Source organism: Aethalodelphis obliquidens, unplaced genomic scaffold, assembly GCF_003676395.1.
Source record: "Aethalodelphis obliquidens isolate GAN/ISIS:26980383/991018 unplaced genomic scaffold, ASM367639v1 scaffold53, whole genome shotgun sequence".
Taxonomy (NCBI): domain Eukaryota; kingdom Metazoa; phylum Chordata; class Mammalia; order Artiodactyla; family Delphinidae; genus Aethalodelphis; species Aethalodelphis obliquidens.
In genome coordinates this window covers 3,631,400-3,656,901 of record NW_020837997.1, presented here as the reverse complement: position 1 = coordinate 3,656,901, position 25,502 = coordinate 3,631,400, and the positions used below count along the sequence as shown (strand labels likewise).

General features: G+C 54.2%; 4 protein-coding genes across 10 annotated transcripts in view; 3 read left to right on the top strand and 1 right to left on the bottom strand.

Annotated features, from left to right (window-relative positions):
- The first annotated feature begins 5,186 nt into the window (after positions 1 to 5,186).
- Positions 5,187 to 7,309, top strand: NR2C2AP (nuclear receptor 2C2 associated protein). The gene is made up of 5 exons (XM_027084808.1): positions 5,187 to 5,595; positions 5,789 to 5,879; positions 6,103 to 6,208; positions 6,281 to 6,348; positions 6,603 to 7,309. The coding sequence occupies exons 1-5, from the start codon at positions 5,558 to 5,560 to the stop codon at positions 6,720 to 6,722; spliced, it is 423 nt and encodes a 140-aa protein (XP_026940609.1). The 5' UTR covers positions 5,187 to 5,557; the 3' UTR covers positions 6,723 to 7,309.
- RFXANK (regulatory factor X associated ankyrin containing protein) lies at positions 6,784 to 11,723 on the bottom strand. 3 transcript variants are annotated; one of them, XM_027084805.1, is made up of 9 exons: positions 11,499 to 11,723; positions 10,796 to 10,989; positions 9,474 to 9,554; positions 9,268 to 9,333; positions 8,905 to 9,005; positions 8,599 to 8,724; positions 8,130 to 8,196; positions 7,638 to 7,718; positions 6,784 to 7,002 (listed from the first exon to the last, which is right to left on the bottom strand). In XM_027084805.1, exons 2-9 carry the CDS (start codon positions 10,980 to 10,982, stop codon positions 6,932 to 6,934), a joined length of 780 nt encoding a protein of 259 aa, XP_026940606.1. In that variant the 5' UTR covers positions 10,983 to 10,989; positions 11,499 to 11,723; the 3' UTR covers positions 6,784 to 6,931. The 3 variants fall into 3 exon arrangements, with proteins under 3 accessions (XP_026940606.1, XP_026940605.1, XP_026940608.1); XM_027084804.1 differs by having other exon boundaries at positions 9,474 to 9,557; positions 11,499 to 11,722; XM_027084807.1 differs by lacking the exon at positions 7,638 to 7,718 and having other exon boundaries at positions 9,474 to 9,557; positions 11,499 to 11,721.
- Positions 8,888 to 25,502, top strand: part of BORCS8 (BLOC-1 related complex subunit 8) — a 26,855-nt gene continuing 10,240 nt past the window's right edge. The window contains exons 1-8 of one of the 5 annotated variants that reach the window (XM_027084810.1): positions 8,888 to 8,997; positions 10,686 to 10,782; positions 11,953 to 12,462; positions 15,981 to 16,093; positions 16,556 to 16,620; positions 19,357 to 19,467; positions 20,939 to 21,014; positions 22,919 to 23,906. In XM_027084810.1, coding sequence (XP_026940611.1) covers positions 12,426 to 12,462; positions 15,981 to 16,093; positions 16,556 to 16,620; positions 19,357 to 19,467; positions 20,939 to 20,972 — 360 coding nt within the window. In that variant the 5' untranslated portion in view covers positions 8,888 to 8,997; positions 10,686 to 10,782; positions 11,953 to 12,425 and the 3' untranslated portion in view covers positions 20,973 to 21,014; positions 22,919 to 23,906. Of the gene's footprint in view, positions 8,998 to 10,685; positions 10,783 to 11,952; positions 12,463 to 15,980; positions 16,094 to 16,555; positions 16,621 to 19,356; positions 19,468 to 20,805; positions 20,917 to 20,938; positions 21,015 to 22,507; positions 23,907 to 25,502 lie in introns of those variants that run through there. The other 4 variants (XM_027084812.1, XM_027084811.1, XM_027084813.1 and 1 more) reach the window with 4 other exon arrangements.
- Positions 22,967 to 25,502, top strand: part of MEF2B (myocyte enhancer factor 2B) — a 23,610-nt gene continuing 21,074 nt past the window's right edge. The window contains exon 1 of the mRNA XM_027084803.1: positions 22,967 to 23,078. The gene's annotated coding sequence lies outside the window, so the exon portion shown is untranslated. The remainder of the gene's footprint in view (positions 23,079 to 25,502) is intronic.

Genomic DNA, 25,502 nt, shown 5'->3' with positions numbered 1-25,502 from the left:
GTCTGCCTGACTCGGCAGGTTCACACTGGAAGCAGTTTTGGCTACAGTTACTGTTTTACACCATGTATAGAGAGGAAGCTGAGGCTCAGAGAGGACAGAAAGCTCCCTGGTTCACACAGCTGGTAAGAGACTTGCAGAGTCAGAGCCCAGGTGTGTCACACCCAGAGCTGTTTCTGCCCGCGCCACCTAGAACTATCATTCATTAATTCATTCATTCCCTTATCTAGTCAACTTCTATGGAGCACCTGCTGTGGACCGGGTACTGTTGTTACAGAAATACTTTTGCTTTGAGCAGGCAGCATGTGCGTGTCTTTGCAGGGAGACCCCTGATCTTAAAAGGTCTGCAATAGAATATTATTCAGCCATTAAAAGGAATGAAGTACTAATATATGTTACAACATAGATGAATTTTGAAAACGTTATGATGAATGAAAGAAGCCAGACACAAAAAGTCACAGTATGAGTCCATTTATATGAAGTGTTCAGAACAGACAAATACAGAGGCAGAGAGTAAATTAGTGATTACCAGGGGCTTGGGGGAGGGGGAACAGGGAGTGATTGCAAATGGGTACAGGGTTTCCTTTTAGGGTGATGGAAATGTTCTAGAACTAGATAGTGGTGATGGCTGCACAATAATGTGAGTATAGTTAATGCCACTAATTGTACACTTGCAAATGGTAGATTTTATGTTCCGTGTATTTTACCACAATGAAAAATGGAAACGAAGGAGAACAGATACTTAAAAAAATCAGCCCTCTACCCAGCTGGCCTTCCTTCCCAGGGTCTTAGTTTCTCAGCACTGAGAATGGGCTGTGGTAGTTGGAGGGTCTGTTCACTCCACCAGTGTCCTGCATCTGTGTGTATGTGTGTGTGTGCATCTCTGAGGGTGGGTTTCGGTCTGGTGGGGGGACAGACAAACAGGGAACTAGATGATTTCGGCAAGATTACCAAAAAAGGGGTGAGAATGAGTGAAGGACGAAGACCCCAGGGGAGCAGGGTTGCCCTGGAAGGTCTGTAAGTGTCAGACTGCTGTTCCGGGGGGGGGCTAGTGGTGGCCCTAGGGGTCAAAGTGACACAGTGGGGAACTACGCTCACTGTCCAACTTCTCATCACAGAGGAGGGATGGAGGTCGGGGATCACACTGATATAAGTGTCTGCATGTGACAGGCGGTGGAGACAGGGATCTGGGTGACGTGTGTGGGAGCTGCAGCTTGGCCTCACAAGTCCACAGTTCAAAACCCCTCTCTGGGGAGTTCCCTGGGGGTCTAGTGATGAGGATTCGGCACTTTCACTGCTGTGGCCAGGATTCAATCCCTGGCTGGGGAACTGAGATCCTGCAAGCCGTGCGGCATGGCAAAAGCAAACAAACAAAAAAACTCCAAAAAACCAAAACCCTCTCTGCAACTCCTAACAGTGGTGTAACTCTGGGCCAGCCATTTCGTCTTTCTGTGCCTCAGTTTCCCTGTCGAAAACAGGGACAATTAAGAGTAACCACCTTACAGGGTTGCTGGGAGAATGAAATGGGAAGTAAACACACAAGCTGGGGGCTGCTATCCTACTGCTGCCCATTTTCCAGATGGGAAAACTGAGGCTCGGGGAGGTAGGACATGCACTTGAGGTTGCAGAGTATGGGTAGGGGCCAAGTGGGAGTCCAGGTCTGTGACTTCAGAACCAAGTTGATCCCCATCCTGACTCCCCCCACCCTTTCACTCCCCCACCCTCTGGCTCCCCTGGCTGGTGCCAGGGCTGAGCTTAGAGGGGCTGGCCTGGAGCCCAGGAGCAGGCTGTTGCTGGGGGCTTGAATGAGGCAACCTTGCCTGGGAATCTGCCGGGCTCAAAGAGCTATTTATAGGCCGGCACTGGGAATGGGCCAACCACCCCCCTCCTCCAGCCTTGAGTGCTCTCTCTGTCTCCTCTACACTGGGGCCTGGGCCAGGGGCTGCTGAGAGTGCGGGGAGGGAGCAGGGGAGAGGGGTTGTGAGCCAGAACCGGAGCAAGGAGGCAAGACCCTCCAGGACATCTGGGCATCAGAGGTGGACAGTGTCCCCCGAAGTGCTTTTCACACACCCAAGGTGACGTACTGACAGGGCACATGCAACCATATTCACTCCTGTCACATACAATGTTACCAATAACCACTGATACAAAGCCATATGCCAGAGACACAGTGACAGCACAGGCAGCTCATATACAACCGTACCCAGCCAGGCCACATATAAGTCACACTGGCCATACATAAGTCATGTCTGCTGCACAACCAAACTCACAGCTGTGAGCCCAGCTGCACCTAGTCCCTTCACACTCAAACACACACATTGCTGTGCACACCCATCGGAACTTAGCCTTCCTGGCAGCCACAAACAGCCCACATTTGCCCCATGTCGTTTACACCCTACTATGTTTACAGCCGTGGCATTACCTACAGACAGCCAGCACCCAACCATGATCACTTGACACCAAGTTACCAACAGGGAGACAGTCCCCCCGGGGCCATGCTCACAGCACAGCCACTCATACTCAATGCTCAGCACGGCTAGTCGGCCAGTCGGCCAGTCGTGGCCCTAGGTGTTCTCACGTAAACTCAGCTCAATCCCTTCATGCTTGGCCGACCTCTCTCATGCCTATTGTCATCTCCACTTCCCCAGGCTTCCAGGCTCCCAGGCTTGCCCCCTGCCAGGACCAACAAGTCCAGTTGGAAACAAGTGAGCAGCCGTTTACTCTGAGCTGGGCCCTGTGGTACTCATGCAGGCCTCGGTGGATAAATCAGACCCGGACCTGCCCCATAGAGGGGCTGCCAGCCCAGGGGACTCCATCACCCCCACCCCACAGACCCTCCAGGCTGGAGTCTTGGGGCAGCCATTACACTTATTCCCCAGGGGGAACTGAGGCCTGAAGCAATCTGAGGGCTTTTCCCTGCCCTACTCCGGGATGACAAACTCATGGGAAGTGGGACCTGTTTTCTGCCATGAGTGTGGCTGCCTCCCCAGAGAGAGTCCCTGCTGACCCATACTTGCTGTGTGACCTCAGCAAATCCCTGACCCTCTCTGAGCGTCCAAGTCCTCTCCTGAAAAATGCAGAGCTCAGCTCAGTGGAGAGAGTGAGCTCTGGAGAGAGCTCCAGAGTCAGACTGGGGTTTGTATCCCGGTTCCCCTCGGTGACCTTAGCCAACTGACTTCTTTGCTTCAGTTTCCCTCAGCCAACCAGAGTTACAGCTCCTGGCTCTTCTAGACCTCCCTCTGCCCCATCCCCTGGGGTGAGGGAGGAGGGAGTGCCTAGTCTCTTCTCACTAAGGCAAATGAATGGACCACTTTTGGCTGCCCTGCTGGGAGCTTAGAGTTGCTAATTCCCTGGAGAAACAGGAGGCTCTTTCATGACCAGGCACCGGTGGGGTGAGGAGGCGGGAAGGGGGTACAAGCTGGCTTTATCCCAGTGGGCAAGGTGGCTCCATGCCAAGACCAGGAGTGGCAAGGGGGGCCCTGGGGCCATGCGTATCCTCCCTGGGGAACCTTGGCAGCCAAGTGGCTGAGTGGCCGTATCCTCAGCTGTAAAATGGGAGTGACAGAGACCAGAACAGCAGATTTAATGATCCTGTGGATGGAGACAAACGTGGCTTCAAGTTAAACACAGGGTAGGCTCTCAACAAATGTCAGCCACTGTTGTTATGTGTCAGCCTGAAGAGCCCCCTGAATTCTCCAGCAGTCCTATAGATTTCCCTCCATTTCACAGATGAGGAAACTGAGGCTCAGAGAGATCAACATATTTGTCCAAGATCACACAGCCAATGAGTGAGTGGCCCAACCAGGATTAGAACAGGATCTGGGCCCTCCAGGGTCCATGCTCTTCCTAAATTCCTCTAGGGGTAGGGAGGTGTTTTTTGACACCCCAGCCCCGGCCCTGAGACCAGTAGAGCCAGGTCTGGATGGCACCAGGCCATGACTGAATGCAGGAAGTCCTGGCAGGCAGGGGCTGATGGGGCGGCCCTTCCGCTGGTGTCCCAGTTTCCCAGCCAGCCTCCACTCCTGGTGTGGACTTGGGCAGACACTAGTAGGATGCCAGGAGAACCATTCCCCTAGCCCTTGAAGAAAGGGACTGGATCCCAGACCATTCAGTTACAGCCAGGAACTGCAGCCTCCTGCCAGTGGCTGCTCTGTCTCAGAACCCTCCATTCATGCAGATTGGATGGGTGTGCTGCCCTTTCTCAAACACCTTCCGTGACTGCTTTAGGCCCAGCAGGATCTGGCTCCACATATTTTATTCAAATTCATGGTCTTTCATCCAACTAGGCCTTTGCTTATGCTGTTCACCCTGTCTGCCCCCCCCACCCCCAATTTTTCTCACCCTGGTGAATTCCTGCCCACCCATTAAAGTGCAGGACAATATCCCCTCTCCCAGGAAGCCCTCCCTCCAGGTAGACCCCCTGCTCCCCTAGCCCTATCTTTCCCCCTGGCTCAGCCCTGGCCCCATGGGTCTCTGAGTGTATGTGTCTAGTTCTGTCTTCCCCAGATTGGGAGATCTTCAGATATGGGGCTGGAACTGAGGCCTCTCACAGTCCTCAGAATCACTCAGCACAGGGTTGGGCAGTGGGGAGTGGCAGTTGTTTAGTGAATCAGAGAACCAAACTTTTAGCCGTGTATCTGAGGTTTTGTATAATCCGGTTTGGCAAACTCCTCTTCATTCTTCAAAACCCACCTCACATTACCCCTCCTCCAAGAAGCCTGTCCCAGGCAGCATTTACTAAGAAGACAGATTTGGAAACCGGGCCTCCTGTGTCCCAGTGGGGACACGCGAGGCTGATAAAGACTTCAAGTACAGTACTCGCACCATCGTAGCCTCTTCCTCAACTCTTCCTTTGGCCTCTGGGAGGCAGTGAAATGCAGGGGTTCCCAGGCGGCAACTGCAATCAGAGAATGAATTCGGCCGAGTTCATTCTGCCGGTAGGATGACATCATTATAAGAAGGCTCTCGGACACCAAAACTAGGGCTCTATACCCGCGGGCATCAAAGGACAGCTCCCCGCACACAGTGGACATAAATTGCTTTAGATGCCGGCCTTTTTCCTCCAGCTCCGAGGGATAGGCAATCACTGGACGAGGACCTTTTAAGAGGCGGGCGCTGAGGGGGCGGGGCTCAAACTAAACCGCGCCCCGGGAGCGGGGGCTGGGCGAGCCTGAGGCACTCTGCGCCTGCGCGGTGTTCACGCGGTTCCGGGTACTGATGTTGGTTTCCCAAGCTGTTTGCAGGGAAACTGAGGCACCGAGAGGGAGCGACTGCTCCCGAAACCCACAGGAAACCCGTTTCCCTTCCTTGGACCCACTGTGAAAGGCTTGGCCTCGGGTCATCGGCAGTGTCCCCGAAACTCCAAATTTTTCTGGCAAGGGGGTGGTCAAGGCGACATTTAGGACTGGAGTGACGGGGCAGTGACTGTTCTTGTGCCGTGCTACAGGTGAGGACGTGAAGACTCTGAGACTCTGAGCGTGAACAAGGTCGCGCTTTGGCGGCCGTATTTGAACCCGGACTGAGCCCAGCTCTTAGTCCTGCGAGGCTTTGTGGAACCGAGATGACCCACTCTTTGGTTTGTCCAGAGACAGTGAGCAGGTGAGAGCCCCGGGCGGGGGTGGGGTGTGAATGGCGGCGGGCAGTAGCGGACGGGGCCGTTGGCCTGCGATAGTCCCTCCCTAGTGGACAGAAATGGGGGAACCGGTGGCGAGGGAGGGGTGGGCCCAGTAGTGGGCGGGCCCTCGCCGCAGGGCTCAGCACCTCTCCACACGCCGATTCTGGTTGCCTCTAGGGTGAGTTCGGTGCTGAATCGTAACACTCGGCAGTTTGGAAAGAAGCACCTGTTCGACCAGGACGAGGAGACCTGCTGGAACTCGGACCAGGTGAGGCACCCTCTCCCTGGATCCTCCACCCCTAGTGTGAATCAGAATCAGGGGTCTGGGGCACCCTGAGAATTTGGGTGCACCCCAGCTGGACAGTTAGGTTGGCCAGGGAGGGAACCCGTGTTCACTGTGCTCCCCACCCACCATGGACTCTGTGACTGAGAGAGGCACAGCTGGGCTCTGAGTCTGGAGTGACCATGGACCTCTATTTCTCTGCTTCCAGGGCCCCTCCCAGTGGGTAATACTGGAGTTTCCCCAGCGCATCTGTGTCTCCCAGCTGCAGATCCAGTTCCAGGGGGGCTTTTCCAGTCGCCAGGGCCGCCTTGAAGGTACTGGAAGGCCCTGGAAGATGGGGGATTAGAGGGGGTATGCTGGCCTCACTGCTCCTTTCTCTGCTGCAGGTTCTCAGGGGAGTGAGGCTCTTAGCAAGATTGTGGACTTTTATCCTGAGGACAACAACTCGCTTCAGATATCCTGCCTCAGCCTCTGGGTGGGGTGGTCTGTGCCTCTGAAAGCTGTGGGCCCTGGCATGTGACCTCGAGCAACTGGCCTCTGGGTCTCCATTGCTTCACCTGTGAAATGGGCTGATGATAATCTGTTCTGTGTTAGAGTTTCAGAGGGACCCACAGTGTGCTGGGTCACCCAGCACATTTGTAGTACCTGAGCTGGGGCTGGTGGGTGGGAAAAGATAAGGCATCTGTTTCCCTTGACTGCCCTGCTTACACTTTCCCTGTGCCATCTGCTGAGGTGGACCGGCTGAAAGTGACATTTGAGGACACCACTGATTTCTTTGGCCGAGTGGTCATCTACCACCTGCGGGTGCTAGGGGAGAAGAAGGTGTGAGGCCACTGGGTGGCTGCCTCCTCCAGGAAGTTCTCTGGGAAGCACAGTGAAGTCCTTCAAGTTCTGCATAGAAGGTTTATTGGTTCCTCTTGGAAAGGGCCCCCTCCCACCGTCTGTCCAGGAGCTGCCTTTGAAGCCAGTTCTGGGTTCCCCCAGCTCTGGGTCGACCATTTTGTTCCCTGAGTGTCTGAGTCCCTGGCAGACGGCGTTCACTCAGGGGTGGCGGGCACCAGGTTGCTCTGGAAGAGTTTAAGGATGTGGTTCTCGATCACCTGTTGCACTGGAAACAGAACAGGGAAAAGGTGGGCCATGAACTTAACAGCGGCTGCAGAGGCACAGGCCAACCTGTACCTTCCCCTCAGGATAAGAACAGGGGCCTCAGCCCTGGGACCTGGATGGAGGACCCATTTCATATACAGGGAAATCCAAGCCCTTGCCAGAGCACAGCTGGGAAGACAGAGGCCCCCCTCATAGGAGCCTCTATTTCCCCTGAGTTTGTAAAGATGCATTTTTGGAGGCTTTTCAGAATTATAAAAATATTCCTTACCAAATAAAATTGTCCAATTGGAACTTTTATGAAAAGATGAGAGGGACTGTGAGGAATTACTTGTCTCAAATGGAATAAAACTCCTTCAAGGAAGGAGTGGGATATTTCCCACACACCCCCACATGACCCCAGGGGGTCAGTTCTGTTAGGATCCCCCCATTTTCTGAAGTGGGGAGTCAAACTGGGGTCTGCCTACAGCCCCTACTCATACCTACCTCTCGCCGTGGAGGGGGCTGGGCTCCATGGCCATGTGAACTGTGGCCCTCCTGGTATCCTCACCCTGCCAGGGGGCCTCCTTTGGGCCTCTCAGTGCCTACATGTCCCCCCATTATGGCCCCTGTCACTAGCCCCATGTGCCTCGGGCTGACCTTTCCTATATCCCAGGGCCACGGCGAGGTCCATTGGGGTGTAGCCAGAGTCTGCCTCAGTGGTGAGATCAGCTCCTCGGGCTGCAAAGCAGAGCAGACACTGCAGAGAGGGCTGGGCCTGGGGACCGGGAGCCCGGGTGGGGCACGGGGACTCGGGAGGTCCAGTGACTACCCACTGTGCAGCCACAGGTCTGCTGGTTGCTGTGTGGTCTTGGACAAGAGCCTGACCTCTCTGATGAATGTGGCCAATAGAATCTCCACCTCCGGGGTCTCTGAGGCACGCAGGATGTGGGTTCTCAACCCAGTTGGCCAGATCCCTGTGCTATTCCTGCTACCTCCTGTCCCCACATCAATCCTTTGGGCAAAGTAGGCAGCAGCCACCCATCCCAAGAGCTGTTCAAGCAGAGCTCAGACCCTTCCCTGGCCCTCAGGATTCCTGCAGAGCCACATGGGGCTCTAGGGCCCCTCAGGCTAGCCTCTACTCCTACTCACCCAGCAAGGCCTCCACGCACTTCACATGGTTCCCACGCACGGCATACAGAAGTGGTGTCCCTCCATTCTGTCAGGGACAGGGGTAGGGGGCAAGCAACACTATCTTTTCCAGATTCTTACGACACCCCACACCCACCAATTTAATATGGTTCCTCCTTCTGCTTGTCACTAGGCCCATCTAGCTTCTCCTTTGGGCCTCAGCTTAGATGCCCCTTCTTCCAGGAAGCCCATCCTGACTTCCCTTGGCTCTACAAGCAGCCTCTGGGCTCTTGCAGCTAGCTCCCTGTGTATCTGCCAACATAGTGTTATTCACTATACCTGAGCTGTTTATGTGTCGGCTATCCCCGCCCCCCCCCCCAAAAAACTGGGAGCTCTATGAGGCTTGGGGATGGGTCTGTCTTGCGTTCTTAGCGCCCAGAGCCAGCCTGGTACCCTGTGAGGTGCCCAGGGCCAGTGGGTGGCACCTTACCCAGTCATAGATGTTGATGTCCACGTCGCGCTCCAGCAGCAGCCCTACAATGTCTGTGTAGCCACCTGTGCTGGCCAGTGACAGGGCGCTCTCCCGTTCTTTGGCCAGGATGTGGGGGTCGGCACCCTGGGGGGAACAGAGGGGGACAGTGACAGAAGGGGGGGCAAAAGGAGGAGTGGGTGCATCCCCTGCAATCTTGGGATCTCCATGTTAGCTCCATCTTACAGACAGGGCACCAGCAGACTCAGCTGAGACCCTGGCCCGCCCTCGAGTCCCCAGGAAGCCCCCAGCTGGGCTGGGACGCACCCATTCAAGCAAGAAGCGGACGGTCTCGATCTCTCCAAAGGCGGAGGCCCAGATGAGGGGGGTGAAGCCTCGCTCGTCCGGCTTGTTGATGAGGTTGTCTCCTGGCAGGAGGGGGGTGGTACCACTGGGATGCACCCCTGCCCACTCTCCCCAATGCTGCAGAATTGGGGGCAGGGCAGGCAGCTAGGGTCAGATGTGGGGCGGAGAAGCATACATGTGGATGCACACACGGACATGCTCAGACACACGTACAGACATAGGTACACATGTGGAGACTCAGGTCATGTCAGCAGCCACATGCACCCACCAGCATGTGAGGTCACACAGGCACAGACACACCGGCACACGAGCGTGGGCACACACCTTTCCTCAGATGCTCCTTCAGTTGGCTCAGCTCCCCCTGGGCCGCGAGCTGGTGGATGGACAGGGCTGGGGGGCAGAGAGAGGTAGAGTCCTCACCTGTCCCATCTGAGCTCCATGCCCCAGTTTATTCCTTGTCCAAAGTTGCTCCTCTTAGCCCCTGCCAGCCCACTACTTCTCTCCCCCGTGGGGACCGGGGTCCCACTCACAGTCCAAGGTGGCCGGCAGGGCTGATACCTCATTCCCCCGCTGCCGGTTGGTGAGGGTCGTGGAGTGCTTTAGGGAGCTGCCTGCTGGGAGAGAGAGAAAGGGCCTCGGTTTCCCCTCATTCCCCAGTATGTCTTGGGCTTCAGACCAGACCCTGGAGGCTTGGAACTACCAGAGACAGTGCGTGGCTCCACTGTTCACTCACTCCATCCTCCCAGATACCCAGGGTGTGGATTTCTCCTCCGCCCCTGGCAAGATTCTGCACAAACGAGACAGTCCCTGCCCTCAAGGGGCCCATGGACAAGTTGGGGAGTCAGACAGAAATGGAGAAATAGAATGAGAGCTTAAGTTAAAATACGTGTTCAGGAGAAATGAAAAGCAGGTGGAAGGGGGTGGAAAGAAGGGAGGGCAGAGGGTGAGTCCCTTTTAAAGAAAATGGTCAGGGAGGGTCACTCCAAGGAGGTAACACCAAACGAGAGCTTGGCCAGTTGAAGAAACCTGGGGAGAGGTGTGGGAAGAGCATTTCACACAGGGAATGGTAGGGACGAAGGCCCCAGGGCAGCTGAGTTAGACATGTTCAAGGATTCCAGTCAAAAGAAACCCTTGGGTCCTTGATAAGTCAAACAGAATTATCATCTGACCCAGCAATTCCACTCCTAGGTATCTACCCCAAAGAGTTGAAATCATGTGTTCAGACAAAAACTTGTACACGCATGTTCACAACAGCACTATTCAGTCACTAAAAGGAGAACAACCCAAATGTCCATCAATGCATAAATGAATAAACTAAATGTGGTCCAGCCATACTGTGGAATGTCATTCAGCTATAAAAGGGATGAAGCACTGACACACCATACAATGTGGATGAACCTTGAAAACATCTTGCTGAGTGAAAGGAGCCAGAATGGGAAGGGCCACATGTTGTATGAACCCGTTTATATGAAATGTCCGGAACAGGCAAATCCATAGAAACAGAAAGCAGATTTTTGCTTCCCAAGGGCTGGAGGAGGGGAATGGGGAGTGACTGCTAATGGGTCTGGGGTTTTCCTCTGGGGGTGATGGAAATGTTCTAGGACTACATAGAGGTGGAAGTTATACACCATTGTGAATGTACTTACTGCCACTGAATTGTAAGCAATTCTGGTTAAAATGGTAACTTTTATGTTACGTGAATTTTACCACAATTTAAAAAAATAATAAGCAACCCCTCACAGGGTGGAGATGGAAGACACATCCAAGGACACAAAGACAGAAGTCCCATCTTGGGCCTGACATTCCACCGTTCTTGCATCCCAGAAGCAGGAGTCCAGGGTAAGTATCCTACCTTGAGGTGAGGAGGTACCAGAATCTGGTTCAGGATTCCCAGGCTCCGGGGTGCAGGGGAAGAGACTGAGGACCACAGTGTCTGAGCCGTCAGGGGCCTCACCCCTGGGGTCTTCGGGGTCCCCAAATTCTGGGGTAGAAGGCTGCTGGGTCAGGCTGAGATCCTCTGCAGGCTGGGTGGGCTCCATGGGGAAGCTGGTGGAAAGGCCAAACAGGGAGAGATGGCAATAATTATTGACAACTCATTAAATAGGCACTGACTGCATACCTGGCCTCACACAGTGAGGGTGGGTAAACTAAGACTCAGCCAGGAAATTAAAACCAGAGTCCAACTGCTTCTCAGGCCCCCTCCTCCCCAACACCAGAGCACATACAATATGCATTGCTTAAAAGCCCTGGCTCTGGGGTCAGCCATCTGGGTTTGAATCCCTCCACTTATAGGCTGTGAAAACTTGGGCACATTACTTAATTTCTCTAAGCCTCAGTGTCTTCATTAGTAAAATGGGGGAAAGGAGGACTAAAAAAATCATGTCTGTAAATATCTAAGCAGCAGGCCTGATACACGGGCAGATCTTAAACGTCCGCTGTGTTTTTGTTTTTGTTTTTTTGAGGGGGGAATCCCTAGAATGAGTGAGGGCTCAACAAAGATGTGATTGGTTGCATCCCACCCGCCCCTCCCAAGTCAATCCAGGAGGTCCACTCACCTCCAACGAGCCTCCTCTGTCACTCCACGCCGCAAGCCCGGGTCCCCCCAAACTTGGGGGCCCAACTCACAAACTTTTCTCTTCCAATTGATGTAGTGGGTAGCAAAATGGAGCCTGGACCCTCTGCGCCCTGGCTGCTTCTGCCGGGACAGAGAGCAACTTGATACGCGACCGCTACCCACACCGCAGAGTGCCTCCACTGCGCCTGCGCGCCTCCGACCCCCCGCCCCCACGAAAGTGCGGAAGGGCTGGAGCTGTATGAGCTGTTTCTGGCCCTTTAAGGCTTGGGGGGCGTGGCTTCCGCTGGGGCAAGAGCTGTGGAATTGCGCCTGCGCTTCCTCGTCCCCGCCGCTCGGGAGGGAGCCTAGTAGGAACGGGAGGGGTGGGCGGGGCCTCAGAGGGCTCTCAAGAGTTCCCTGACCTTCTCCTCCCTCACTCCCAATACCACCCACAGGTTTTCCCAGAGGGAGCCAAGTGGCTCCACCTTCGGACAGACGGCGTCCCCGTCCATAACAATGTCTCCTGTGCGGTCCTGGGGGCTCAGGAGTATGTGCAGGGATTTGGTGGCAGCAGAGGGGTACAAGAAGGGAGTTTATACGGCCCGAAGTGGGCACTGTGTGGAGTAGTCCCCCAATATGCCCCCGGAAAAGGGGTTCGGTAAAGGAGGGCGCCCTTCCCCTGCTTGAGTGTCCCTCCTGGAGCTTCAGGGGGTTCCCGGCCCCTCTTCACCCACCTGCCGATTGCCTCTTTCCCCAGTCTCTAACTCACAGCCCTTCTCCTGTCTGGGTAGACTAAAGATCGAGGAGGGCAGGCCAATGAGTAGCGGAACTGGAGAAATGCGGTGCCCCAGTTTCCCAGGGATGGTTTAGGCAGCTGTCTCCACCCCAGACTTCCGGTTCCTGTCCTCGAAATAGGGCCGCAGCCACCATGGAGGAACCGGAGATGCAGCTCAAGGGAAAGAAAGGTGGTGTGGGGCCCCGGGCGGGCGGAGGGGTCAGGAACTCGCAAAAGGGCGACCAGACTGGGGGCGGGAGGGGGCCAAGGCGCGGAGGGAGCGTTTGGGAGGTGTGATTGAACTGCCACGAAATCGCGGCTCGGCCGCTGACTAGTTTTGAAACCTTTAGAAAGTCTCTGTGCCTCGATTTTGTCATCTGTAGAATGGAGAGTATAATAGACTCCCTCCCTCCCTACCCCCATTAAATTGTTGTGATAATTCAGTAACTTGATAAATATTTTTAAATTTTATTTATTTTTGGCTGTGTTGTGTCTTGGTTGCTGTGCGGGCTTTCTCTAGTTGCGGTGAGTGGGGTCTACTCTTACTTGCGGTGCGGAGGCTTCTCACTGCGGTGGCTTCTCTTGTTGCGGAGCACGGGCTCTAGGCGCGCGGGCTTCAGTAGTTGTGGCACACAGGCTCAGTAATTGTGGCACACAGGCTCAGTAGTTGTGGCTCACGGGCTGTAGAGCGCAGGCTCAGTAGTTGTAAAACCCGTGCTTAGTTGCTCCGCGGCGTGTGGATCTCCTCCGACCAGGGCTGGGACCCGTGTCTCCGGCATTGGCAGGGGGATTCTTAACCACTGCACCACCAGGGAAGCCCCCCAGGGAAGCCCCCAGTAATCTGATATCTGTAAAGCATTGGAAGAACGCTTGGGGCGTGGCAGTTGCTGTGCGTATTGTTTCCTTTGTATTTATTCATTTGCATACGTTTACATCGACTTATCAAATATATGTAAATCACATAGTTACAAATTACAAAATGCCACAAGTTATTTTTAAAGTATAAATGTCTTTGATACTTTATTATATATGTTATTACTAGTTAATTTTTTCTTTTTTTTTTTTTTTAACAAATTTATTTGTTTATAGTTTGTTTTTGGCTGTGCTACCCAGTTTGTGAAATCTCAGTTCCCCCACCAGGGATTGAACCCCGGGCCACAGCAGTGAAAGCCCGGAATCCTAACCACTAGGCTACCAGGCAACTCCCACTAGTTAATTATTTAGAAGTCACAAGTACATGTAATTCCATATCCTTCATATTAGCACTGTGAGGTGTAAGCTACTGTGCTCATTTTCAAAACAAGGAGGCCTAAGAAGGTAAGAGGACACATAGTTTGGAGGTGGCAGGCTGGGCTCTGCCTGAGTCAGGACACCGTGGTGAGCTGGACAAACCCAAACTGGACAGACTCATAGACATCCTCCCTTGACTCCCAGACACACGTGGGTTCTCTCCCTCACAAACTACACTGCCCTGCACAATAGCATAGGGTCCATCTCTGTAACAAACCTTGAGGTGGGTACCTTTATCATTCCATTTTTGCATATGAGGAAACAGGCTCAGAGAAGCCCATGCCCTCACAAATCAAATTTTAGGTAAACATGTAACCTAATAAAGAATGAGAATTTTTACACCTGAAACTAACACAACATTGTAAATCAACTGTACTCCAATATAAAATTTAAGAAAAAAATAGAGTGAGATTTTAAGCATAAGGGAAATGAACAAAGTGCTGAGGCTGAGAGTGAAGGTGAAGGGACATCTGATTAAGCCTGGTGATTAGGGAAGGCCTTGCCCAGGAGGTGACATTTGAGCTGAGACATGAGAGATTAAGAGAAATGATGGTTGGGGGGGGAGGGAGGCAGTGTCAGTGGTGGGATCAACAGGTATGAGGGCCCTGAGGTGGCAAAGTATTCAGAGCTGTGCTGCAATACAGTAGCTACTGGTCACAGTACTTATGCATATTTAAATTAATTAAAGTTAGATAAAATTTAAAATTCAGTTTCTGAGTCACATCAGTCACATTTCAAGTGTTCAGTAGCCATATGTGACTAGTGGCTACCATATTGGGCAGTATAGATTATAGAAACTTTCCATCATCGCAGAAAGTTCTTTTCGACAGTGCCGAGAGTGTCCAAGGACCAGCTAGGAGGCCATTGTGCCTGGGGCAGTGGCTGAGGAGGGCAGAGGCGGGTAACAGCAGGTAGAACATACAGGGCCTTAAGGGCCATGTTAAGGAAGGCAGATTTAATTTCTGGCTGATGGGAGTGTTTCAACCAAGGGAAAGACATATCTGATATATTCTTTAGGAGCTCATGCCATCTGTTTTGTGGGGATTGGATTGTTGGCAGGAGTGGGCGCGGGGAGACCAGAGAGCAGCTGAGTTTGACATCCAGGTGGGAGGCGGCTATGTCTGGACCAGTGAGGGCAGTACAGTGTTAAGAATGGGTGAGTTCTGGGGCTTCCCTGGTGGCTCAGTGGTTGAGAGTCCACCTGCCGATGCAGGGGACACGAGTTTGTGCCCCGGTCTGGGAAGATCCCACATGCCGTGGAGCGGCTGGGCCCGTGAGCCATGGCCGCTGAGCCTGCGCGTCCAGAGCCTGTGCTCTGCAATGGGAGAGGCCACAACGGTGAGAGGCCCACGTACAGCAAAAAAAAAAAAAAAAAAAAAGAATGGGTGAGTTCTGGGCTCTGTTTTGCGACAGAACAAGCAGGGTCTGCTCATTGATGGGGTAGGAAGGGCAGGGACAACCAGCTGGCTGCTGTTTGTTGAAGCAGACCCTGGGATGAGGATTTGTGTGTAGTCAACTTACCAAGAGAACCCCACAGAGGAGAGGGGGCAAATAGGACAGGGCTGGGGAGGAAGATGAGCAAGGAGTGACCTCAGGTAAAATCCTGCAGAAAGAAGCCACAGTCTGTTCCCACAGGGGAGCTCACAGGGATGGGTCACACCTCTGAGTTGTTTCGACGCACAGCACAGGACATGGGCTTTCCTACCCCTCGGTGGTCAGTCATGGCTGAGAGCCATCCACCCATGTAAACTTCCAGGCACTTTTGGGTCTGGTAGCCAGTGGGCATCTGAAGAAGAATCTTGGATTTTGTCACTGGGGTGAAAGGAATGTGAGTAGATCCGAGCAGGTGGTAGCAGTGTCCACTGTAAGTGGGTTTGGGAAGGGAAAGATCATGAATTCACTGGACACATTAATGTCATCAAGATTGAAGCCCTGTGCTCTAGAGCCCGCGATCCACAACTACTGAGCCCACGTGCCACAACTACTGAAGCCCGTGCGCCTAGAGCCCGTGCTCCACAACAAGAGAAGCCACCTCAATGAGAAGCCCGCGCACCACAACGAAGAGTAGCCCCCCTGCTCGCCACAACTAGAGAAAGCCCGCACGCAGCAACGAAGACCCAACGCAGCCATACATACATACATACATACATACATACATACATACATTTATTTAAAAAAAAAAGATTAAGGCCCTTTTGTGACTCCCAGATGGAGTTGTTCGGCCCTGCTGTGACCATCTCCTGCAACCCATCACCGGGGCCACAGGTGACCCAGCCACTGGGAGGGACACTGGATACTCCTCTTTACTCTGGCTGGACTCACGGGTTGAGCAACCAGGAGTCTGATGCTTTGTCTCCTTGACCCCCCGTCCCCCCTACCGTCCCGTCCCACTTTGCCGACTGTCGACCCTGGACCCAGTAACAGACAAGTTCACTGAGAGTGTCTACGTCCTGGCCAACGAGCCATCCGTGGCCCTGTACCGGCTGCAGGAGCACGTGCGCCGCTCTCTGCCCGAGCTGGCCCAGCATAAGGTGAGCCGTCCCCGCCCCAGCCACCGACCTCTCCCAGGGTCTGCACCTTGTGAGCTGGGGCCTACTCTGTTGGTGCAGGGGTCAAGGCTGGGACACCAGCAAGGAGGCACATGGTCACCAGCCGAGATAGGGGCTGGGTGGACAGATCTGGGGCAGATTTGGAAGAAGGGGACAGCAGGGTCTGCATTAGTTGTGACCTGTGTGGTGAGAAGGAGGCAGCCGTGTGAGGGAAGGATATGCCAGGCAGAGAGAACAGCCTGCTCAAAGGCCCTGAGCCGTAGTCGCCATGTGTTCACAGAAGGCCCAGACTGATGAGGGGTGGGAGTGGCAGGAGGAAAGATCAGGGGCTGGAGGGGGCTGCTCTCTACAGCCATGGGGATTGGTGTTCGGGTGCTCCATCCCAGAGAGCTGGGAGGATGGAGGTCGCAGCCACCCCTGCTAACAGCCCCCAACCCCCTGCAGGCTGACATGCAGCGGTGGGAGGAGCAAAGCCAGGGAGCCATCTACACGGTGGAGTACGCCTGCAGGTGAGCGCCACAGCCTCCGCGCTGCTGCGGTCGCCCTGTTATGCCCCGGGTGTTCAGGGGCATCTCAGCCGGCTGCCCGTGAGCCTTGCCCTGCCTGAGTAGAGGCATGCGGATCTGGACTCACCTGGCCACAGGGCAAAATTCCAGCCCAGACCTGTGCTTCTCACTATTTGCTGGCTTCTTCTGGCCCTCAGCCCCTCCCCATCTGTCACAGGAGGGGCTGATAAGGACTCCAGGAGGTGCCTCAAGGGGCCAATGTTTCCCACCCACAGTTGGGGACCACAGACTGGCTTGTGGGGTGGATGGCAGCTGGGGGGAGGGCCAAAACATGAACATGACTGTTTATTTTTTAATGTTTATTTCTTTCCAATTTTTTATCTTGTGGTTAAGATGCAAATTCATCATCTTAACCATTTTTAAGTGTACAGTTCAGTGGTATTAAGTACACTCATGATGCTGTGCAACTATCCCCACCATCCGTCTCCAGAATTCTTTTCATCTTGCAAAACTGCAACTCTGTCCCCATTAAACACTAACTCCCTGTTTCCCGCCCCCCATTCCTGGCACCCACCATTCTGCTTTCTGTCGAAGAATCTGACTATTCTAGGAACCTCACATAGGTGGAATCATACAGTATTTGTCTTTCTGAGACCAACTTCTTTCACTTACTGTAATGTCTTCAAGGTTCATCCATGTTGTAGCGTGTGTCAGAATTTCCTTTTTTAGGGCTGAGTAATATTCTATCATATGGATGGACCACATTTTGTTTATCCATTCATCTGTTGATGGACATCTGGGTTGCTTCCATGTTTTGGCTACTATGAATAAAGCTTCTGTGACCGTGGATATACCATTTATTATTTTTGTTTGTTTAACTTTCTCTAAATATCCAGATTTTTTAACCCCAAGTGAAAGACATGCCTGAGAATAAAAAGCAGTAGTTGGTGTTTCTTCCCATTGTTGCAGCTTTGCCAGCCTTGCCTCCTGTGCTCCTGTTGGTTCTGTTCCCCATGACTGTATTTCATGACCTGGCTTGTTCCGTTTGCTTTAGGAGTTGGCGACTTTAATTAGGAGTGCTGTTTGCCCCTGGCTTGGGCTGTGGGTTGTTTTGGTGGAGGCTGGATACTCCCCAGCAGCTCTCGTCCGTGGCACTGTGCGGTTTGCCTGCCTGTTTCTGTTGTGTGGGCAAAGGTTCCTTGACAGGAAGTCATGCCGCTGGGAGTTCTGCCTTCACCAGCCTTGGCCCTTCCGCTGGGACGGGAGGGTGACCCAGACAGATGGCATCTTCCTGAGGATGGTGGTCACAGACGCCCTCCTTAGCTCCAGGAAGAGTAGAAAAGAAATGGGAGTTTTTCTCGCAGCTGCTGAATAGTTCCCAGACAGCCCAGAGTTCATCAGAAAGGTCCAGGTTCAAGGAATAACAAATCAGTCTGTACTTTCTCCCAGTTCCTCTAGCCGTGCTATCCATCCAGTGCAGGAGCCCGGATCCCAGGTGGCTGTTTACACTTAACTTTTAATGAAATAAAATGGAAGATTCAGCTCCTCAGTCTCATGAACCATATTTCAAGTGCTTAGCAGCCCTAGGCTAGGCGGGGGGCCAGTCTGCTCCGAGCTCTGAGCACTTCTCTTTAGTGAGCTGTGAATTTCTCTAATGCTGAAAGACTGTTTCCTTTACGGACATGAAAGTGCCCTTTTAGTTGTCTAAATGCTTTATGCAGCATTAATGGTTGGTGTAAAACTGAAAGATGTTAAAATGGTATATTGGTTGGGGTGAACTATTCAGTAGTGAGCTTACGTTAGATAGCTTTTTTTTTTTTGCGGTACGCGGGCCTCTCACTGTTGTGGCCTCTCCCGTTGCGGAGCACAGGCTCCGGACGCGCAGGCCCAGCGGCCATGGCTCACGGGCCCAGCCGCTCGACGGCATGTGGGATCTTCCCAGACCAGGGCACGAACCCGTGTCCCCTGCATCGGCAGGTGGACTCTCAACCACTGCGCCACCAGGGAAGCCCTAGATAGCTTTTTATCAAGGTGGACGGGCACTAGGAAAGCTGACTACATTTGGTGGTGTCAGATGAGCAAGTTAACGGAGCGGCAACAGCCGACGCTCCCGCCTTTTGATCTCATAGCCATAAGCAGGTCCCTGACTGATAATAAATGGGAGTGATTTCTTTGTCTTTAACAGAAGGACTTTAAAACGACCCTCTTATTTTTACTGCAGGTGTCGTTGCACAGGCAACTTTCTGGCGTTAGCAAGGCCCCACGTGGCTTGGTGAATATGTTCCTGTAGTGCTGTTGGAAGGGACATTTTCATTAGACATCCATCAGTGTAGCTTCAACACCAGAGTTTGGCACAGCTTTGCAGTAGTGCCCCTCTAATGGCGATGAGTCTAAACTCACCTCTAGAGCTTTTCACAGTCCAGTTGACAAGCTTCCTTCAGAGGCAGGAATAGGTTACCTAAGAGGAAAGCAAGATATTTTTGAGGTCACTTTTGCGTGCTTATAGCTCCTTCAAAGCATTAGATAGTCTAGCAGCCGTTAAGCGAAAGTTGCATGTTGCCATCCAGTGCTCTGTTGCATAGGGAAGTCTAAACTTTAAGCCCACAGGGAGCCCTCAGGGAGGCCTATGGAATCCTCCAGGTGCCTGATGAGTGCTGGCCCGCACAGGCATCCGCTGAGCTCTGGTTGGGGGGCGAAGAGAGCGTGGTGCCGCTGACTGGATCCATCCTCCCATTTCAGCGCCGTGAAGAACCTTGTCGACAGCAGCGTCTACTTCCGCAGCGTGGAGGGCCTCCTCAAACAGGCCATCAGCATCCGAGACCACATGAACGCCACAGCCCAGGGCCACAGGTAGTTCCCGGGACCGCCCACCCCTGCTGCTCTCAGCCTCCTTGCTGTAAGGACCTTCGCTGCTCAGCCAGGAACTGCCACTTCTTGCTCCTTAGACAACTCCCTCTCTTCATCTCATGGTGGCCAGTGACTTCCTTTCATCCTTTGGCGTCTGTAGTGGGAGAGTTCGGTCACTCGGCACCCAGCTCCTGAGCTCTGCTGTGTGCCTGGCCCTGGGCTGGGTGCTGGGGACACGGTAGTGACCAAGAAAGGTGTGCTCGTGGCCTCACGGGGAGACACACAGCAACCAGGTAAACATGGAACACACAAGAACATTTCAGACACATGTGAAGGAGGAAAAGGGCTGTGGGGGGCCTCTCTGGGGAGACGGCAGAGGTGTGAGCAGAGGCTTGAACAACCTGCAGACAGAGATGACCCGGGGTTGGTGCTCCAGGCACGTCAGTGGCAGGGCAAAGGCCCGGGGCCTGGTGAGCTGGGTGTGTTGGAGGAACATCTGAGGCGGGTGTGGCTGCAGTGGGTGAGCGAAAGGGAGCCGGGTTCAGGGGGTGGGCAGGGCCCTCGAGGGCAGCTGGGAGGGCACCCGGAGCTGAAAGAGGCTTTGAGCCAATGACCAGACGGTCTAAAAATGAAAACTACTTACAGTTCTTACATACCGGGGAGAGAGTTTTTGGAGAAGTAGCTCTTTTTGTTTTGGTTTTCATTATAACTTAATAAACACACATGTAAACACATGCACACGTGCTATAAGCCGTCACTTGAGCTTGAGATGTGTCTGGCTCCTTCAGTGTGGGGTTCTGGTATGCCTGTCCCCGACCAGGCACTTAGAAAGAAAAAAAAACTGTGTTGCTGCCTGTGATAATTGAGACAAAAGAACTGTCAAAACCAAAAAAGCCTTAAAAACAAAAAACAAGCAACAACAAAAACCAAAAAGGCTTTGCAAATGTGTAAGAAGGGATGTGCAGCAACCTGCCCTCTGAGGGTAGCGTGAGAGGGGTTCATGATGGTTCCCCTGCACCAAATAACCATCTGGCTCTGGCTGCTCTGGCCCGGGTGGGTGACAGCCACTGGGACTGGAGTTCACTGCGTCAAGCCTTGCACAGTGCCATACACACAGTAGGGCCTCAAAAACCATAGCTTTTACTTTTAACTCAGTTTCCCAGCTGCTTCCAGAAGCCCTGCTTCTGCCTGCTGTTGCGAAAATGCACCGTGCTTCTGAAAGGCACCAGTAGCAGCTTGCGTAGTAGCTACTCACCTGCTATTGCGTCTCTTTGCAAGCCCTGGGGGTTTGAAGCTCCCAGGCACGACCTCTGAAGTGGGTGGCTGGTCCCATTTTTACAGAGGATGCCCTGAAGGCTCAGGCCAGGGGTCTTGGGGGACTGGAGTGTGACCCCAATGCACAATCCAGCCTAGCCGAGCAGGCCTCATGGCCTCTGACCTCAGCCTCATGGACGCTGCACATGTTTTGTTCCAGCCCTGAGGAACCGCCCCCGCCCTCTTCAGCCTGATCCCGGAAGAGACTTGGAGGTGCTTTGGCCCCTCTGACTCAGGTCAGTGCCAAGTGGGGCCATAAGCCTCTGTGTGCTCCTTGCTCTGAACTAACCCACGTTCTCAGCATCCAAGAACGGACCTACTTGACTAACCACTCGAGTTTTCTCCCTAGGCTTGTAGGATGGTTTCATCCGTGGGAGGATAGAGGGTAGGGGCACCTGTGCCCTCTGCTGCTCAGGGCTGTTGTCAGCCCATCTCCCTTGTGCTTTCTCTGTCATCTTCCTGCCCCTTATCCAGGCCACAGGCCCTGTCCTGATCCCAAGGACCCCTGCCCCCCAAGACAGAGGGGAGCCCCATTTTCCATACCCTTCCACATGCCAGCTGCTTGCTTTACCCAAACACATTGTCTCAGGCATAGCCCAGCAGGACTGTTATCCACCCAGCTCTGGAATCTTCATTCTACTGCTGACCTGCTGTGTGACCCTGAGCAAGTCCCTCCCCACTCTGGTCTCTGCTTTTCTCTTCTGTCAGAGTGCTTCATTAGGCGCATCTGCGTACAGTGATGTGTATTGTAGCAGTCAGCTACTGCTGCATGACAAACTATCCCAAAACTTAGTGGCTTATGACACCAATCATTCGCCTGCTTATGGTCGTGCAGTTTGGGCTGGACTCAGCCGGGCAGTTTTGCTGGGCTCACCTGGGTGCTACCTGTGGCTCTTGTGGGAGCTTGATGGGGCCAGAGAGTCAGAAGTAGCCTCACATCTGGCCCTTGACCAGTGCTGTCTGCTGCTGGTGGGGAGGGGGGTGTCTGGTCCTCCACGTGGCCTCTCCAGCAGGACAGCCCAAGCTTCTCCTGGTGGTTGGGCACCCGGTGTGCACGTGTTCATCCAGCCTTCCCTTGCTTCAGTTATGGCTGTCCCATTGGTCAAGGCCAGTCACGTGACCAGGACCAGATGGGCGAGGACTGCAGGAAGGCTTCAGTACTGGGAGGTGTGGTTGACCATCTGAGGAGAGCGTGGCACCAAGAAAGGCCTAGTGTCTTGTTATTCTGTGCTCATGCAGGGCAGACACAGGCAGATTGGAGGTACCCAAGGGACTGACTGTGCCCGCAGCTTGTGTAGCTCTCACAGCCCCCTGCTCATTTGCTGTGATTGTGCTCTGTGCTGTGGAGGTCTTCTCAGAGGGTCAAGGGAGGCGTGGCAGGGGACAGGGCCCCCACAACTCCTAGAGCAGCTGCCCCGAGAGCCAAGAGGCAGCAGAGTTCATGGGTGTGCAGTCAGAGTTCTTATCGGGCACTTGCTATGTGACAGGCTTAGCTCTGGGCATCGGGGTGATGAGGAATCCCACAGACTGTGGGGTCACTTGGGGGACATCTGGGAGGGCCTGGAGCAAGAGGGGTTGCCAAGGGGGTCAGCAACCCACCCCATTTCCCCACCCATTGTTGCCCACCAGTCTGGACCCACACCCCAAAATCTCCCCCATCCTATCCCCTGTGCCCTGGTGCCTCCCACCCTCAAGCCTCAAAGATGCTGCCCTCTCCACCCGTCCACAGTCAGTATGTTTCTCCTGCTCCTGCCTGGAGCCTCCAGGCAAGGCGTGAACATCCTGGGTCATCTGCCGTCCCTTTACTGCTACTGCCGCGGCCCCTCAGAACAAACTGCTCTGTGGCTCCGCCCGATCCCACCTGTGTACCTACAGACCCTGCTCTGCTCCCCAGAATTGCCGCCCCACTCCCTACCTCGGAGCCTCCACTCCCACTTCTCCCCAGACTGCCCCCCACCAAGGGTTGTAGGTGACCTTCACAGGATCAAGTCCTGGCCTCCCCTGCTTCTCCAGGCCCCAGGCTCTACACACAGCCTCATTTTACAGAAGAGGAAACTGAGGCTCAGAGAGGCGAGTGACTGGAAATGCCAGGATTCACACCCAGACCCTCTAACTCCCAGTGCTTCACCTCTTCCCTCAGCCTCGCCCAGGATTTTCCTCAGACGCCACCTCATCAGGGCTACCCTGCAGCCCTAGGGGTCTCTCAGACCTCGCCTTGACTCACCTCTTGCCCCCCAGCCTGACCAAAGCTTGGACCCTTGGACACAGCCTTGTGGGACTTGGCAGGGACAGAAGACCAAGTAAGTGTGGCTGGCGCATTCCTCTTGCTCTTGCCTGGAGCCTCTGGGCCAGCCATGAATGTCCTGAGACGAGGCTTTGCTGCCTCTGGATTCTTACCCGCCCCCACTGGCCATGGACACGGCCATGGCCCCTCGGACCAGTAACTGCCACCATGACAGTCCTGATCATGCACCTGCTGTGTGCCCAGATCTGTGCTGGAGGCTTCACAAGGGTCATCTTTCATCCTCAGACAGCCCTATCAGGCAGATGTCACCCAAATGCAGAGGGGAAAAGAGAGGCTCCAAGAGGTGGCATTATTTGTGCGAGATCACACAGAAGAGTAGACCCCGGCCTAGTTTGGTCCCAGCCCTGCCTCTGACATGCTGTGTGACATGGGTCTGGCACCGACCCTCCCTGGTGCTACCTTTCTCCATCTCAACAAGGAAGGCTGGACTGGACCTTCTCTACAGGCTGAGGCAGGCATTCGTGTACCTGCCTGCCTGGACTGCATTCTGCCTCGAGCAGAAATGCCCACCTCAGGCTCAGACCATAAGGAGAAGCCACCCTAACTCCAGGGGTGGATGTGGGACCCTGGCCTGGCTAGTCAGAGCCCCCCATCTCCCAGGTCACAGTGATTGGTTTGAGATGGGCATGCGATCCAATGAGAGATCTTCCCTGAGGATTTTGCTGGAAAAGTACCATCTTCCTTCTGGGGTTGGTGAGCTCAGCAGATGGACCAGGGGACCTGAGAACATTGCCTGGGGCCCTGGATCCAGCTGTACCTGACACTAGAAAATCTCAATTCTTCAGTTTCATGAGTCCCTAAAATTACTGTATTTGCCAAAATTGCTTTGAGTCTGTTTCTGCTGACTTGAGAAGAGCCCACGCTGATCTGATCCCTGCGAATTCCAAGCCTGGGAGATCATGGCCCATGGTTTGTACACCTCCGAGGCCAGCTGTGTGCCAACAAAGTGCCCAGCAAAATGTATAAAGAAGAGCAGAATTGAGTTGTCGAGGGTAGAGCCAGGGTGGGTCCCAGGCTCACTGCTCTGGGAGGATCCCCCAGTTTGGCCCAGAGAAGTGGTTGGACGAGAGGGGTGGCAAAGGCCAAGGGCACCCTAGGGGAAACAGAGAGGGTCCTGGTGGGGTATCAGGGCCTGGGTCCAGGTGGAGGGGCCTGAGGTCCTGGGAGGAGGTTCAGGAACACAGGAGGTATTAATAATTGCCTCCCACCACCAGGAAACAGGGTCAGCCCTCTCTCACCTCTCCTAGGGTGTACTGGGGGCCTGTGTGCTACCATCATGCCTTCCCCCTGCCCCAGCTCAGTTGAGGGGGAGGGAAGAGCCTCAGGTTCACACTGTTTTAGGCCCTGCCTGGTGTGTAACCCCCACAGAGTCACCCTCCCTCTCCACCCACTCTGAAGGCACCTCTTGTCCATCTCTCCTCCTGCCATGCAGCCATGTATCCATCATTGACGGTTCTCTCTGAGCTAGGCCCTGCCTGCCCAGGGGATGCCCTGGTGAGCCAGAGAGACCAACCCTGGCTCCAGGGCTCAGACCCGCTGGACAGACAGGCAGCTAAATGAGGTAACTGCATGTATCCCAGAGGCAGCTTGGATGGCTCAGGTGCTGTGAGTTAGTGGGGGGCAGTCATGAGGTGCCCTAGACCTTCCGAGGGCTCCCTGTCACCCACGGCCCCTGAACATGACCTTAGCCAGTACTCTCAAAGAGGTCTATGCAGGACTGTGGGTTGTTAGATGCTCCACCACCCCAAATCCTGGGGCTCACGGAGATGCTGGTTATTTGCTCTGCGTGGCCGGCTCGCCTTTCCTGCCGGGCGAACGTCCGTCCCCTGCCGGCCGCAAGGGGGCGCAAGAGGCAAAGCCTTGGCCGGGCACTCCGCCTCCAAGCTGTTCTTAGCCCCTGATTCAAGCCCCCGTCCCCAGTCTTGGCCGATCCTGAAGGGTGCATCGTGACCCTCCGTCCTTTTTCACTTCATACGTTCTTGCTTCCATTTTCTAGAAAGCGAACTAAGGCTCCGCAAGGCCAGATTACCCAGCAACACATCGCATCTGCCTCGACGCTCTGGCCGACTTACCCCCCCCCCCCCCGCCCGGAGTGAAGGGTGTGGGCATGCCCAGACCTAGCTCGCTAAGACTTGCTCCCAGAAATAGGTGGGCAGCCAGGAGAGCGACAGGGAACTCTCCGTGCCACGGGGCATTCAAGTAGGGAGCCTAGCACCCACGGGTGGGGGTAACCTGGAAGGGCTCCCTGGGTTAAGTGTTGGAACTGTCCCCCCCACCCTCCACCAGTCTCCTTCAAATTTGTGGATGGAGTAAAAGGAGGCCCGGGAGGGCGGTGACTTGTCTCCAGTTGGTCCACAGTGGTCAGGATGGGAATCAGACTTGAGTTTTGGCTTTTTGTTCTTAGCCCCTGGTTTTTTGT

Bases quoted from the DNA above. Each gene is read 5' to 3' on its own strand.
- NR2C2AP (XM_027084808.1), top strand. From the start codon at position 5,558: ATGACCCACTCTTTGGTTTGTCCAGAGACAGTGAGCAG. The intron at 5,596-5,788 runs GTGAGAGCCCCG...GGTTGCCTCTAG, and splicing joins TGTCCAGAGACAGTGAGCAG to GGTGAGTTCGGTGCTGAATC. The intron at 5,880-6,102 runs GTGAGGCACCCT...CTCTGCTTCCAG, and splicing joins CCTGCTGGAACTCGGACCAG to GGCCCCTCCCAGTGGGTAAT.
- RFXANK (XM_027084804.1), bottom strand. From the start codon at position 10,982: ATGGAGCCCACCCAGCCTGCAGAGGATCTCAGCCTGACCCAGCAGCCT. The intron at 9,558-10,795 runs GTAGGATACTTA...TCTCTCTCCCAG, and splicing joins TGGTACCTCCTCACCTCAAG to CAGGCAGCTCCCTAAAGCAC. The intron at 9,006-9,267 runs GTGTGTGCCCAC...CCCTCCTGCCAG, and splicing joins GAAGGAGCATCTGAGGAAAG to GAGACAACCTCATCAACAAG.